Raw genomic sequence first — 17,063 nt, forward strand, 5'->3', positions numbered from 1 at the left:
ATGCCATTTTAATACATGTGTACAGCTACTTCCTTTACATCACTACTACTACTACTACTATTACTACTACTACTACTACTACTATTACTACTACTACTACTACTACTACTACTATTACTATTACTACTACTACTACTATTTTTTCAACTCCCTTTTATAATTTTTCCGTAAAGATCTTTTTCTGCTAAAAATGTCTTCAAACTTTACATTATTTTTATGAAGTTCATATATCTTTCTTGTTACTAAGTTTTCTAAATTATTGAAAATGTATATATCACCAGTGCTCGCTCCCCTGGATATCCTTCCGTTCCTGCTCAAGGGAAATGCACATACATATTTATACATGTACATGTATACACGCATGTGCATATACATGTGCATGTAATATAAACATACAGTATAAACATACAATATAAAGAAAAAGAGATAACTAAATAACTTCTACCCACACGTACTATGCACTTATATGTGCACAAATTTTTTTTTTTTTGTAACATTTAATGCAGTTATAATTTCTGATTTATAATTCATGATTTGTAATTCATGATTTGTAATTCATAATTTGTAATTCATAATTCGTAATTCATAATTCGTAATTCATAATTTGTAATTTTCTTCTTTTTTTTCTTCTTCTTTTTTTTTTTTTTTTTTTTAACATTAACAGTACATGCAATTTAAACAATTTCTACATTCGCTGCTAATACATTTGAAAAAACGTTTTATAAAATGCATAAAAATATTGTACACATATACGAAGCGCGCTTTACTTGACAAGTGTACATAACGTGGTAGTTGAGATGTCTATTATATTAGTGCTCATTACATTGTAGCAATTTTTTTTGTTCTATTTGTTTTTTTTGTTTTAATGTATTATTATATAACTTCTTTTTAGTAATATTAATGCAAATATATAATTGATATATGAACAATTGAATTTTGTTAAAAAATGGGTACTTATCATGTTGTTACTATTTGTTTTTTTTACCTATGCGTGTAGACTATAATATTTGTTGGTGAGTCAAAATGAAAAAGATGAGTAATATCTTTTATATCAACTCCTCTATGTATTATATCTGTTGTTACAAGTATAGGATTTTCTGAATTTTTAAAAAGTTCCAAAATTATGAACAAGTCATCTTTTTTAAATGAAGAATTAAAAGCAAAAATGTTATCAAAATCTGATTTTAATAAACTAAATACACTATTACAACTTTTAACAGTATTACAAAAAATAATTATTTTTTTTTTTAAATTTTCCTTTAAAATAATATTTTTCATAGTATCAATTTTTGTCTTAACATTATAAACTGGTAAATTTACAAAATGATAATTAATAAATGGATGAATATTATGCAAATAATTTGTTTTTATAACAACTGAATTAGTTACATATTTCATTATATTGTTCTGTATGGACTTTTTCCCCTTATTTGATATAGTAGATGACGTTACTATTGAAACAACTTTGTTGTTATTTAGTTTGTTCATTTCGTCATAAACGGTACTGATATATTTAATGTACGGTTTATCAAACATTAAATCTACTTCATCTATTATAAAAAAATTTAAATTTTGCAAAAAATTTACTATATTTTCCTTGTTCTCTTTCATATAGGTAACAAATCTCACAGGAGAACATATTACAATTAAATTGCTGATTTCATTAATTGAATCTTCCCCCTTCAGGTTAACCGTCTTTACCTTTATTTTTCTGAAAAAAATATCACACGGGAAATGGGTTGCATGTACTATGAATACATAAGTGCGCACATAAATATGCCCATACGCATACACAAACATATGCACATACGCATACACAAACATATGCACATATCCATACACAAACATATACACGTGCCCGTACACACGGAATGTTTGAGAAAAATAGAGCCGCTACTGCTACGACGACACGATACGCAAAAATAAAAAAAAAAAATTATTTTATTTTATTTTATTTTTTTTGTCTCATAATGTTTGAAAAATTACTTTGAAAGGCGCTTTATAATATCATAGCATTGTTTACTTAACAAGCTGTTGTACTGAAAAATGAGAACACGTGTATTTTGAATTTTTGGTTGTTTCAATATATGATTTAAAATGAGAATTATATAAGATAAAGTTTTTCCTATGCCATTTTCTGCCCCTATGATAACATTTTTCAATTTTTCAAAATTTTTGTTATAATATTCTAATAAATCTGACTGAATAATTGATGGTACATTAATATTATATTTTTTTAATTCTTCTACTAAGGTACCATGAATACGTAACTGAGAAAACGTTTGATTGCTTTTAAAAAAATACTCATCTTTGTTTTCTAATATTTCAGTTTTACATGGAAAATGTTCAATAGTAAAATTATAATGTCTTTGTACATTCTGTGGAGTACCCTTTTTTCTTTTCTCCTTTCTTTTACTTACATTGTCATATATAAATTTTGAATGTAAAAATGAGTTGTTACTAATTTTAGTTATATTGTAGCTATTTACTAAAATTAAAAAAAAAAAAAAAAATATATTAGATGATATATAAAAAACATAATAATTCTTGGCTCTTTACATTCTTTTCTTCTATTTTTTCTTCAAATTCTATTAAAACGTAAAAGAAAAAGAAAAGAGAACATAACAAAAAAAGTGAAACGGAGAGCGACAGGAAAAAGGAGAAAAAAAGGATAACAAGGAAAAGGCTGAAGAAGACGAAAAAAAATATATACATAAAAACGAAGTTAATGATGTACATAATAAAATTCATAAAAAGGAGGAGTTCATTAAAACTGCTAAAAAGGGGAAGACACTGCAGGGGGCTAAGATAAAACATTTGCTTTATATAAGTATGTATATATATTTATATATGTATATAAGCATATATGTATATAAGCATATATGTATATAAGCATATATGTATATACGCATATATGTATATACGCACATAAGTATTATATATATATATATATATATACATGAACGTTTTAAAATTATTGTACTTATATAACGTACGAAATATTTATTTTTTTAAAGCAAATATATAACTCGTCAAAAGCAGTATATTTAGCATTACCACGCGTGCACTTACACATACTTGTATAATATGAGCGTATATATATATATATATATATATATATATATATATATGGATGTACATATGATAGAAGGTTACAAGGAGTATACATGTATAATGTTACACCTTTTTCATTTTTAGTATTAACTGAAAAAATATTTTTTCGAACAATTTTTAACCGCTGAACAACGACGTAAATAAAATGTATAAAATAAATAAAAAGTAGTAATTTTTTTTTTTTTTAATTTTAGGGTGAAACATTAAAAAGAGTTTATGTACATTGTGCACAAAAATTAAAAAAAAAAAAAAAATAAAATATATTAAATGACGTGGTGTTTTCTGAAATTAAAAATTTTTTAACAGGAATTTTTTTCTTTATTTTTTCTTCAACTAGTGATACATATATAATTTTTAAAATTACCTTTAATTAAAAAATTTGATATATTTCAGAATATGTATAACACAATACAGTTTTGTTTGATGTGGGGAGTTAACATGGGTATATTATATTTTACTGTTTTATTATTAATATAGGTTAAATAAAATAAAAAAAAAGAAAGAAAAGTTTTTTTATATATTAATGTATGTGTCTACATATATAGAAATACATGTGCACATAAATGCCCATGTGTGTACAAATTTTTAGTAAAGTAGTACTGTGTAGAGAGAATCCGCCAAAAATTTACACGCGTTGTACACATTAACGCATATAAATAGTTACATCCTTCAGAGAAAATAAAAAGAACTAATGGGAAAATGAACAGATGAAAAATGATTAAGCGAGTAAATGATTAAGCGAGTAAATGATTAAGCGAGTAAATGATTAAGCGAATAGATGATTAAGCGAATAGATGATTAAGCGAATAAATGATTAATCAAATAAATGATTAAGCGAATAGATTAAGCGAATAGATTAAGCGAATAGATTAAGCGAATAACTAATTATGCGAATAACTAATTATGCGATTTAATGAATTGTACAAAGAAATAAGGAAAATAAATAAACATGCAGTGAACAAGCGAACAAATAAATAAATAAAATCATTATTATTCGCCGAGAGTTGCAGCAATATTTTTATGTTAAACAATGATCCACTATTTTATGTAATAGTTTTTACATTTTTTTTTTTTTTTTTTCCCACAATATTAAAAGTAGAAAATAAACTAATCTATTTCGAAAGTCATTCGTTATATGGCATTGTCCGGTAAAAATAAATATAAGTAAAACATTGTTTTGTTATCATTATATTTTTTTTTTTTTTTTAATGTTAAATGAAAATAAAATTAAAAAAAAAAAAAAAATAGATAAAAAATATGAACAGTGAATGTGAAAAAAAGTAAGAACAAAATGGGAATAAAAATAAGAACAGGGATACGAAAAAACTAAAAAATGAAAAAACATTAAAAAAGAACGTAACATCAAAAATAATAAGAACAAAATGGGAAAAATATTAACAAAATATATGCAAAACAATGCAAAAAAAAAAAAAAAAAAAGTTTAAATAAAGTACAAAAAATGACCAGAATATACTTAACTAAAAGGTAAAAATACAACAAAAATTTAAACATGGCTTACTTTTCTGATCTTTCTAAAAAATGTGAATTGGACGGATGTAGAAATCATGATTTTCTTCCATTTAAATGTGAATATTGCGGTTTAAATGTACACTTTAAAAAATAAAAAATAGTAAAATTCATACAAATATAAAGTTATATATATATAATGAAATTAAAGTTGTAAAGATTACAAATACCTGTTTTAGTAAACAAGTGAAAAAAAAATACATATATATCAAAATATAGAGTATATAAACAACTGTAAGAAACTTTATGATTTATTTTTTCAAAAAAAGGAAGAAAAAACAAAAACGAAAAAAAAAAAAAAAAATCGTTTATAAATATACCATTTTATTTTACTTATTGCTGTTGTAACACATTTATTTTATATGTCTTTTCACTCATACAGTTTTGCGAATTTCATAGAAAAGTTCAAGAACATACTTGCTCCAGGTTAAAAAATATAGATTTAAATAAAGTTGTATTATGTGAATACTGCGACCTGGTTCTACCTGATGTAAGCTAAAAAGTGAAGAAACCTTAAAAATCAGTTTTGCTGTGATGAAAATGGAATACATGGGATTTATATATTTATGTGCACATATATAAATATATAAATATAAATACGTGCCTATATACATATACGTGTACTTATATATATATATATATACATACTTACATTCGCGTATGTGCTGTAAGTGTCAAGACATGGGGCAGATTTCGCATGTAAATTATCTTTCTCATTATGCGTTCATATCATTCTCAAAGATGTGTATATCATTAAATAATACATACTCTTTTTATGAATACGTAGAAGGAGGAAGAAATAGAAAAGCATTTAATTTATAAGTGTTCATATAAAAAAAAGAAAAGGACCATAATTATATGTAACAAAAAAGGCTGTAAAACTGTAATGAATTAAAAAAAAAAAAAAAAAAAAAAAGGAAAGCAAAACAAAGTAAAAGAAAAGAATGATTATTTTCCTTCAAATTAGAACTACATAAATATGAATTAACACATATCTAAGAGAAATTGAAATGTGATCATATTGTCACTTTACATTTTTTTTTTTTTTTTTTAAATATATACAGTTATGCAATTTACCTGTACATGCAATAAAAAAAAAAAAAAAACATTCTTCTTATTCAAAACTTAAACTTTTCAGGTTTTGAATGACATTAACAATTACATTTGTAAGAAATGCAAAAAGAACTTTTGCTTGCCTCATAGATATTCTGATGCACATGAATGTGGCAAAGAGTATACTGAGAAAGGCTTTTTTGAAAGTAATCCGGAAGTTTTAAGAATATTTACTATATTCGAAATGTGCATGTTGCATATTTTTTTATTATTCCTTATTCTCATGTACCTTTTTAGATTTCGTTTCGTGCCATATTATTCCGCTTGCAATTTATTACATCCATTTCCGCTTCATTTTATATTCTCCTTTCTTTTTTTGCAATAGAATTTTTTTTTTTCTTCTAGGGAACAGTGGCTATAAAATAGCCAAATATGAAAGAAATTCTTACAGCAAAACGAACAAAAAAAATAAGGTTATTTTAATTTTTGCTTACGATATATGTATATGTAAACTCTATCCACATTTCAAGTGTTTGCACAAATGAATAAAACTTATTATTATTATTATTATTATTTTTTTTTTTTTTTTTTTTTTTTCAATGTATAATCTTTTAATATTAATTTTTAGAAAAAATGGGGAAAATGCTGCTCAGTTCAATGACACAGTGCAATGCTGGATACGCTTATTTATTTGTGTCCGCATACACATATTTACGCATGTGCCTGTTAATATACACATTCGTCCATAAATATACAGATTCTTTAACTAATATACTCATTTGCCAGTTTATTTACAGATGAGCTACTATGTTTATTTGGGAATGTGCTATTTTGTTCATGTTGTTTATGCTCAATTTTGTTTATTTTTATTATGTTTATGTTTTATTTTGTTTCATTTAGTTTCCCTTCCCATTATATTGTCATATGCTCTTCATCTCTGCCGTATTCTTTTGTTCATCATCATTATTCGCTTACTTCACCATCTCTTTTTAGTTGTTAATATATAACTTTATTTTCTTGTTACTCTTAATATGTTTTTAGTTTTTATTTTATTTGAGGCAAAACATTTCTGACCTGGTCAGAAATATCGAATTCTCATTTTTATCTAAATGGGCCCTATTTGGTACAATTTTGGTCAATTTTAGCCAGTTTTAGCCAATTTTTAACTAATCATTAGTAATAAAATAATAATATTAGTATCAATAGTGGTAATCATAATAATAATGGCAATAATAAAATTAATAAATAAAAAGGAAAGAATGTAACATAAGTTTTTCGAATGGATTGTAGAAATCAAATTTTATATCGTTTTTAAAACATTAAGTAAGATAAGAAGAATTCAAATGATAAGATAATTTAAAATGAGATGATAAATTAAAATGATAAGAAAGATTAAAACGTGAAGAAAGATTAAAACGTGAAGAAAGATTAAAACGTGAAGAAAGATTAAAACGTGAAGAAAGATTAAAACGATAAGAAAGATTAAAACGATAAGAAAAATTAAAACGATAAGAAAAATTAAAACGATAAGAAAAATTAAAACGATAAGAAAAATTAAAACGATAAGAAAAATTAAAACGATAAGAAAAATTAAAACGATAAGAAATTATAAAATGCTAAAAAAAATAAAAATAATGAAGGAAGAAACTTGTTTTTAACTTCAATGAAAATGCAAAAAGGGGCCACTAGGACAGTAGCTTCGAAGTTTTAACAGCAAAATTTATATAAACTCATTTACCACTGTTCACGTGTAAGCAGAAATGTACATGCACACATATGTATATGTGTAGGTATATGTACACGTATATGTATATACACATGTACATGTATGTGTGTATTTTTTTTTTTTTTTTTTTAAAGTGAAAATGGGGGTGGAGGGAAACATCTAAGTAGGAACCTTCCTATTTTGAAAGTTAAAAAACTTTCTGACCCTGTTATAAAGTCGTTCACATAAAACATATTTTGATATTAAAATGTTAATAGCAATATTTAAAATGTTCAAAAAAATAAATTTTATTTTATGCCCAGTGCTGAGTATATTATTTCCATTTGGTCCATAAAAACTTAAGCCACTTGCTGAATAGGAAATTGCATCCAAAATTTTGATTTTTGTTCTTTTTGAAACTTCGTCATTGCAATTCATGCGAAACAGACAAGTTAGCTTGTTGGGTCCTCCGACTGTCAAGTATAGTAAAAAGACGTTTATTAGGCAATAATACCTGCAAAAGGGGGGAGGAGGGAATAAAAGGTAATAAAAGATGTAGTATCGTGGAAATAGGATAAGATGCGTGGAAGTATGATGAATAAAGAGATGGGCGGACGGCATATAATACCAGAATGGGTAGCAAACATAACAATGAAAACTTAAGGAAATATGTAAAAACGTGGGTGCATGCAAAGGTAAGGCGGAAGACGTGTTGTGGCGGATTGCTGCAGCGAATGGCAGTTAGATGTTCATGTACTTACGTCATAAAGGTATAATTGGTAAAAATGTGCTTCCTGTATTTTCCTCCAAATGTGAGTATAAGGGCACTATTTACAATTTGAAAACAAAACCAAATACATGAGAGAAAACTCTCATAATTATCACTCATAAGCCACCATGACGATTTTGGTGCTGACGTGTTCATGTCATATGAAGATGGTAAATCATATATATAAAAAAATTGAAAAATTATTAAATAAAAGAAAAAAAAATTGACAATAAGTGTGCATAATAAAGAAAGAATAGTCTGTGCACCAACAATACTGGATGTTGGTGTTTGTGTTTTTAATTTACAAGCTGGTTTTGATAATGTCATTGATTTGGCTAGTAATAATAAAATTATATTATCAAAAAATAAATACCCATATTCTGACATGACAGCATGAGCATTCATAAATAAAACAATTTTTATTATTGAAATCATAAAACCGTAGAGAAGCATATATTTATAGCAATTTATAGAGGTAACTAAACAAGCTCTTCCTTCTCTTAATATATCAATAACACTTTTTAAATTTTCATTTTTACTACTAAAAGGTGAAACAATAGATGAATCGGAATTTGATAAAGCTAAACCTGCATGAGAAATTTTTAAAGCACCACAATCATTACTTCCATCTCCGCACATACCACATATGTAATCAAATTTTATGAAGTCTCTAATAATTTCCATCTTATTATTCGGGGTTAGTCTTGAAAATATGCGAATTCTTAACAAAAAATTTTTGTATCCTTCTGGATTTTTGCTAACGCAAAATTGGTGCTGTGACTGCGGCTGCTGCTTCTGTTTGTGCTGTTGTTCCTCTTCTTCCTCCTCTTCTAAACTTCTTATATGAAATATATGAGATCTTACATGTTTGTACGCTTCACCGGTTAGTATTATTTCCTTATATATATCTTTATACAGTACAAGATTCGTATCAATTTTATTATCATTTTGGATATTTACAAATCTTAACTCGTTGTTTAACACATATCCATAAACTATTATATTTTCTTCTACTCGATCCTCTTCACTCCCTTGAGTAGATAATATATTATTTTCCTCCAAATGTTTTTGATCTACGGGATTCATATATGAATATTCATTATTCCCCCTCCCCTTTTTGTTGTTCACATATGTGTTATGATTCCTGTTGTTGGAGGTGTTACCATATGGACAACTCTCCCTACCACGTTCTCCTGCATTCGCATTGCTTCTTTCCCCCTCGTTCGGGGAACGGGACAGTAACATCATATTTTCATCGTCACTCTCTTGATCCTTGTTGCCTTCATATTTCTTGTTCAATGCAGAGTACTTATGAGCATTGTTTTTATTAGGATCCTCTTCTTTTTCAATTTTTTTTTTTTTCTCATTTTTTTTTTGACTTTTTTGTTCATTCTGGTTATGCATAAAGTTAGATGAGTAGTGATGACTTCCTTCCTTTCCCTTGTTTGATTTGAGGAAATTTTCAAACGACAAAAATTTGGTTTCATTTGAACGGTATGCATTTTCACTTGGGAGGTATAGATGTTCCTTTTCATTATCAATTTCTTTTTCCCCTATATTTTTTGCAAAATCCGATGCTGTACTCGAATCAATACTTAACGTAAAAAAGGATTCATAAAAATTTATATTATTAAATAAGCCTATTCTATTACCAACGTATAAACAGTTATATGCGTTATCTCCAGTTAAGATAACCGGTCTAATGGAAGAACTCTTTAAAGTCTGAATTACACTCTCTGCATCTTTCTTTATATGATTACTGAACATAATTAATGACAAGAAATTCATATTCTTTTCTAATTCTTCTCTAGAGAGAAGTAAAACTTGTTCATAGGATGGATTATAAATAATTTTAAAAGCTAAAGCAATAACATAAAAACCATTTTTACTATATTCTTGTTCTTTTTTTTTGAAAAAGTATAATTCCTCATTTTTAACACATTTCTGATAAATTTTATCAAATGAACCTTTTGAAAAAACAGTAAAAAATTTTTCCTTAAAATCAAAATTACCATAAGCTAATGTTGTAGAAGTTTTTGTATAATAATCGAACTCAAACATTTTTAAAATATCGAAATATTTGTATGTGTTATTTATCCTTAATGACACTCTTTTTATATCCATATTATGTTTATTTGTGTAATTCGTAATCATCATCTCTGTTGCTTCAAACAACTTCTTGTCAATTTCGTTTCCATAAATATTGTTATTGTCATAGTATACACACGAACTGCCAGCTAGTGCATAAATTAGTAGATGATAATTTGAGGGAGTATTTTTAAGAGTAACCTTGTTTGTCCACATCAACTTACTATTATACAGAAGAGACGTTACTGAGTTCATCGACGAATTCGAATTGTTAAAGAGGCTACTTCTTATGGGGGCATATTCGTTATATTCGCGTTCGTCCTTGCTACTCCGCTTCTTATCTACGCTTTTGTCCATGCTACTCTGCTTGGCATCTTCCCCTTTTTCATTACAACTTTTCTCACTGTTCAACTTCTTCTCTTTCCTTTGTTTTTTTTTTTTTTTTGCGCAATGCACCCCGTCGATAAGATCCGGGACAATATTAATTAAAACGTCTTGTTCGTCCTTTATATCCTTTTTGTGGTCTAAGCATGTGTTATCAGTACTTGACTTGTCGTGTTCCCCTCCATATAGCCTTCCATCCATATTTACATTTCTAACATGTGCTATATCATCTATTAGATTATTCTGTTCTATTCTTTTTTTGAGCTCTTCACTATTTACATTATTTTTTTTATCCTGTAATGTATATTGGTATGTCTTTCCCTCGTAAGGTTTCTGCTCTTCCATTTCATCATAACTCTGAAATATGTCTTCACTGGATGTTCGGCTATTTTTCTCGCGCATATTAAAACTGGGAGATTTATCCCTCTTCTCCTCCTTCTCCTCCTTCTCCTTCTCCTCCTCCTCCTTCTCCTTCTCCTCCTTCTCCTTCTCCTCCTTCTCCTTCTCCTCCTCCTCCTTCTCCTTCTCCTCCTCCTCATCCTCATTCGTTTCCTTTTTTTCGTTATGCAGAACATCATTCGGGGCAAGTTTCTCATCTTTCCCCTTCGTTTTATCCCCATTAACCATATGTGTCATATGTTTCTCTTTGTACGAAATTCTGACTTGTTCAGTTTTTTCCCCATCCACGTTTTCTGCACCCCTTGCGTTGTCATTACTAGAGTAGAAGGAGCGCCTTGAGTTGCTGCGACTGTGGCTTCGATTGTGGGAGCGGTCTGGATAGGGGTCGATGATGTGGTTACTTCCGCTGTTGTCGTTGTTAGGTTCGCTCTTGTCTACTTCTATCTCGTCTACTTCGCTTTTGTTGTAGACTTCTCTCTTGTCTACTTCGCTCTTGTCTACTTCTATCTCGTCTACTTCTATCTCGTCTACTTCGCTCTTGTATGCTTCTCTTTTTTTGCAGCCCCCGATTTTTGCGAACCCAGTTCTCTGGTAACCCTGAGTAACAGATTTAGAACTAGGAGCGATGAAAGAAGAGGGTCTTTCACATTTCATATCATACACATCATCAATCATGCCCCTGTTGAAAGGACCTTTTTCTGTTAAGTTTATTTTCTTTTCAGTCAAAATATTATTACAAAAGTGCACACCTGAGAATTCTATGTTATGATCTGTTAATGTTCCAGTCTTATCAAAAAAAAAAATTCGAATTTTACCGCATATAGGTATTCTAGATGGAGCTATACAACAAATGTTTTTTTCTTTTTTTAATCTATTAGTAGATATATTTAATCCTATATTTAAAACTACTGGTGTCCAAACAGGTAAAATTTGTGATAACGTTCCTAGTGTATAGAATATGGATGTCATGTTAAGGCCTAAATAACGTATTTGAAAATATAGACATATCAAACTAAATAATATAGTAAAGACAAAAACTATTGGAAGCTGAGAATCGTATTTGAACAGTAATGGGTTAGGAAATAATACATTCTGCATGTACTTCCCTTTATATGTGTATATACTCACATTAATTACTATTGCGTATATATTATCTGAAAAATTTAAAGTTGATATGACTTCAGTCCCAGCGTACAGAAGGTTATTTGCTCTATATCGATGCCCACTTGGTTTATGGAGACCCCGAGAATTTCCGCTGCAACTACCATTACTGCAACTTCCACTTCTTCTCCTTCTTCTGCTTCCGCTGCTGCTACTTCCCATTCTGCTAATATCATTCTTGACTCCCATTTTGTTACTCCTTGGGCTTGCTTCGAAACTCCTTTTTACTCTTTTGGCGTACTTGTTGTGATTATTCTCTAAAGAGGAGGATTTATGGGGGGCTCCCAACATGTGAGAAGCACCGGACTGATCCGCATAACTCATATCAAACGAGTTAGGCCCATTCATACCTCTTTTCCAGTTCATACCGCTATCCCCACTCGGTACGCACGCTTTCTTCATTGGCCTCGATTCCCCTGTTAACAAACTTTCGTCCACTAGGACATGGCCAGTTAATAATATGCAGTCACATGGAATGGTCATCTTGGGGGTAATAATAATTATATCCCCAATAGTTAAATTGTTCGATGGAATTTGTTGTACTACTGAATTTCTATACACAGTCACTACAGTATTATTGTTAGCTTGAATATTATCAAAAATTTCTTTTTTATTTTTCTGATTTTTTAAAATTTTTCTTACAACGGTTAGCAGAGATATGACTATCCATATAATGGAAGTAATTATTTCTTTCCAAAAAAAATTTTTATATGTTATATATAACTGAAACATGTATATACCATCTAACAATTCTCTTCTCATGTTTGTAAAAAAAGAGAAAATTTCTAGGTGGATGTTGTTATACCCATATTCGTTTATGTTGTTAATAATTTCATTATTGTTTAGTCCACCTTTTTTTAATATATAATTAAAATCTAAACTATTCACTTTTTCCTTTATTCTACAGGATATATTGTAAAAGGCGTCCTTCTCTTCATTGTATACATATTTCATGCTTCTAAAGAAGAAGTACCTTATATTCTCTTCATTTGTTCGAACTCGTATTTTGTACACTTTTAGCATTTTTTCCTTAGGTATTCTTCTCACTTCAGTACTATGTTGTTGTCGTTTTACATATCGATGTTGTGGTTGATAGTGATTATTATCGTTGTTATCCCCCCTTTCTATTTTTTTTTTTATTTTTTTTGTTTTCATGTGCTTTTTGACTGTGGTATCTTCTGCACTCATATTGTTATCATACTTTTTGTTCCTCAAATGATTCATATCTGTGTTATCTTTTGAGTTAATAAAATTTTTGATCATATTTAAATATGAATGGTATACGTTTAAGAATACGTAAAAGTGCTTACTCAATACTGTAATGCAATTTTTAAAAAACAAATTAGCTAAATTAAAAAATTGTTTATATATATCTCTATATACATTTATATATTCTTCATTTTTTGTATAGACTAATACGTAATCACTGTCTTTAAGAAGAGCTGGTTTCAAAAAGAAACTGTGCATGTGTCTTCTGACTATTAGTATACTATATGTAATTATAAAACTTAGCAGGAAAAAAATAAAAAAAATTAAGGCTCTATCATTCCATAATATTTCATGATTTTCATATATACAATATTCATTACCTATTAATATTATAATAATTATATGTGTTAAAACATACAAAAAGATAGAAATATTTTTTAGCAAAAAACCAATGACACTATTTTTATATCCTTCTTGTCTTACTATAACTTCATCACATGATTCAGATTCATATATAAAATTAAAAAATTCTGTGTTTTCATTTTTGCATATTCCTTCATTATATTTCCATCGATGTTTTTTATTTATTTCCTGTTGATAATGTTTCTTCCAAATATACCAAACCAAAAAATATATCAACAAAAATGTGTAAAAAAAGCATATATACTTTAGCTCATTGTAGTCAATTAATAGACTATCAGACTTGCAAAATTTTATCATTTTATTCAATACTTGTATGTGAATGGGTTGGTAATCCTTTTTTTTTTGTAGGAGAGGGGGGCAGGAGGGATCATAAAACTAGATTTGCTTTTGCCTATCGAGTTTGTCCTTCTTTTTGCATATGCACACTTGGGAGTGAATACTATTTTGGGAGTGAATACTATTTTGGGAGTGAATACTATTTTGGGAGTGAATACTATTTTGGAAGTGAATACTATTTTGGAAGTGAATACTATTTTGGAAGTGCCTACTCAATCTGATTGCTCATATACGTGTTGTTAGTTTTATTTCTCTTATGTAATCCTCTTTTATTGTATGTACTTGTATTATTATATGCATGAACGACTTTTATGTGCAACCGCTATTGGTTTCTTTATATTTATACCCTGCTCTTCGCACAATTGTTACTCTCCTTTTTTTGCTATTATGCTATTATGCTATTATGCTTTTATGCTATTATGTTATTATGTTATTATGCTATTATGCTATTATGCTTTTATGCTTTTGTGCTTCTTTGTTTTGTGCTTTTATAATCCTCAGTTTTTTTCCCCTCCAAACATAACAAAAGAGCGTACATTTGAGAGTAACACGAGACGACGGGTTAGTCTACCCGTGTACAACTTTATGAAAATAATTTATGAGTAATATTTTAAAAATCAAAACACAGAATATAACGAAAAAAAAAAAAAAATATACTGTCATCACTCCAAAAAAGGGCAAAAAAACAAAGATGTTCTCTTATCCTACATATAATATGTAGTATGAACTATATATGTATTATGAACTATATATGTACTATGAACTATATATATATTATGAACTATATATATATTATGAACTATATATGTAGTATGAACTATATATATATTATGAACTATATATGTAGTATGAACTATATATGCATTATGAACTATATATGTAGTATGAACTATATATGCATTATGAAATATATATGTAGTATGAACTATATATGTAGTATGTAATATATATAATAAATAAAATATAGAGCAAATTTAAAAAAAAAAAAAAAAATAGCTAAATGAAAAACAAAAAAGTGAACAACGCTTTATATCTTGTACTGATGTAGTAAACACTGAAAAATTGTGGGCATCCAAGTGAGTAAAAAGGGAGATGCAATTAGAATGAACTGTTAGTTCGTCCGTTCGTCGTTTATTTGCTTGTGTTTTATTTTTTATTTTTTTTATTTTTTTTTTTTTTTTGCTTAGATTTTCCCACGGTAATTTGTTGGAAGAACACTATGGCGTAAGATAAAAAAAAAAAAAATGATAGCCGTAAAATAAGGATGTATTTTTGTTCACTTTAAAAAAACAAAAAGCAGTTTTAGGTAATTCGACATATAGGAAAACGCTCTACTGATAAAATGCACATACATCTTCTCGTCCTACATGGACATATAACACATACCCATGTGCGTATGCACGTGCGAGTACAGATACACGTACAGATAAATTATCGATGCTTCGGTTAACAAAGGAGATTATTCGGATTGTCCCAAAGAATGGTAAGAAGCAAATGCTGTTTGTAGCTACCACGACTTGTAGCTAACATGATTTGTCACTACCACAAGTAACTTTAAAAAAGTAAGCAGCTCGAGTTATTCTACATGAATACAAATAATAAATTCTGGCAGATGGAATGTTTAAAAAATAAAAAAAAAAAAAAAAAAAATAAATAAAACACCTGTCAATATTATTGTACATGTATTCATTTATATATCGTATATAAATATCTCCATTAAAAAGGAGTTGATACATTTAGCCAAAAGGATTATTTACTTCTATTTTTTTCTTTTTCTTTTTCTTTTTCTTTTTTTTTTTTTTCTTTTTTTTTGTTTATTTTTTTCACTCATCGAATTGTAGGCAGTAATAAAATAGTTTAGCATATTTTTTTTTTTTTTCCCTCTCCCCATTTACCATAATTGCTTTAAAAAGAAGCACAAAAACAAATGGTTCATTAACAATAGGGGGGGAGAGGTAAAAAAAAAATTAAAATGTATATTAAAAAGAATATATATGAGAAAAATTATGACTTGTTCATAATATTTTTTGGAAATCACTTACTATGATAGGCATACTGAATAGATGAAAAGTATGTGTATAATATAGTAAAGAAGAAGAAGAAGAAGGAGAAGGAGAAAAAAAAGTTAAAAGTTAAAGCTGAAAGGTAAAAGTTAAAAGTTAAAGCTGAAAGGTAAAAGTTAAAAGTTAAAGGTTGAGTATAGATACAACTGGGCAAGGGGCAAGTGAGTATAACGATCTTTTAGTAGTACACCCTAAACGGAAGAACAAAAAAAAAAAAAGAAAAAAAAAAAAAAGAAAAAAGGAACGATAGAGCAACGGAGAAGTGCCTAATACTTTGGAAATAAATCAGCCAGTGCTTACGTAAAATGAATAAATGTAAAGACTCCTTAAGAACGAAGTTTGAGTACAAGTATTTATTTTACACCTTGTCCTTTTTATCCTTAAATTTAGGTTAAGTAGTAAGAAATACGAACAAGAGATTTTGTTCTGACCGTGTGCAGGATGAAGATATGGGCACACATGTATAAGTTTATGTGTGTAAGTGTGTGTGTATAATGTGTGTTTGTATAATATGTGTGTTTGTATAATATGTGTGTGTATAATGTGTGTTTGTATAATATGTGTGTGTATAATGTGTGTGTATATGCAAGGGCATTCGTTCCCGCTTGTATGTGTGCAAGTACACACATGTGAGGGTATCTGTCAGAGTGAATGCAGATACATCCATGCACGTGCTCTATTTTTTTTTTTTTTTTTTTTTTTTTTTTGGCTCTTTTTTCTTAGGAATTTGCAATGAATATATTAAGAGGAAAAGGATTGAACATAAAGACGAAAAGGTGAAGATATATTTTGACTTGACAGAAAAAAACTTGGAGATAATAGATAGGAAAAA

General features: G+C 28.1%; 4 protein-coding genes across 4 annotated transcripts in view; 2 read left to right on the forward strand and 2 right to left on the reverse strand.

Annotated features, from left to right (window-relative positions):
- Window positions 1-8: 8 nt before the first annotated feature.
- Window positions 9-3,076, reverse strand: MKS88_001678 (ATP-dependent helicase; the record flags this gene model as incomplete). The annotated part of the gene is made up of 5 exons (XM_067214627.1): window positions 9-135; window positions 203-310; window positions 986-1,711; window positions 1,987-2,488; window positions 3,058-3,076. The coding sequence occupies 5 exons, from the start codon at window positions 3,074-3,076 to the stop codon at window positions 9-11; spliced, it is 1,482 nt and encodes a 493-aa protein (XP_067074565.1).
- A 1,548-nt stretch (window positions 3,077-4,624) lies between these two features.
- Window positions 4,625-6,355, forward strand: MKS88_001679 (AN1-type zinc finger protein; the record flags this gene model as incomplete). Its single annotated transcript, XM_067214628.1, has 5 exons — window positions 4,625-4,720; window positions 5,024-5,131; window positions 5,780-5,900; window positions 6,100-6,167; window positions 6,323-6,355. 5 exons carry the CDS (start codon window positions 4,625-4,627, stop codon window positions 6,353-6,355), a joined length of 426 nt encoding a protein of 141 aa, XP_067074566.1.
- A 1,224-nt stretch (window positions 6,356-7,579) lies between these two features.
- Window positions 7,580-14,129, reverse strand: MKS88_001680 (cation transporting P-ATPase; the record flags this gene model as incomplete). Its single annotated transcript, XM_067214629.1, has 2 exons — window positions 7,580-7,913; window positions 8,161-14,129. The coding sequence occupies 2 exons, from the start codon at window positions 14,127-14,129 to the stop codon at window positions 7,580-7,582; spliced, it is 6,303 nt and encodes a 2,100-aa protein (XP_067074567.1).
- Window positions 14,130-16,536: 2,407 nt separating this feature from the next.
- Window positions 16,537-17,063, forward strand: part of MKS88_001681 (uncharacterized protein) — a gene marked incomplete at both ends in the record, with an annotated part of 2,064 nt that continues 1,537 nt past the window's right edge. Inside the window, 2 exons of the mRNA XM_067214630.1 lie at window positions 16,537-16,621; window positions 16,955-17,063. The exon at window positions 16,955-17,063 is cut by the window's right edge and continues 1,537 nt beyond it. Of these exons, the coding sequence (XP_067074568.1) occupies window positions 16,537-16,621; window positions 16,955-17,063 (194 nt within the window). The remainder of the gene's footprint in view (window positions 16,622-16,954) is intronic.

This window comes from Plasmodium brasilianum, chromosome 6 (assembly GCF_023973825.1).
Source record: "Plasmodium brasilianum strain Bolivian I chromosome 6, whole genome shotgun sequence".
NCBI classification, from domain to species: Eukaryota; Apicomplexa; class Aconoidasida; order Haemosporida; family Plasmodiidae; genus Plasmodium; species Plasmodium brasilianum.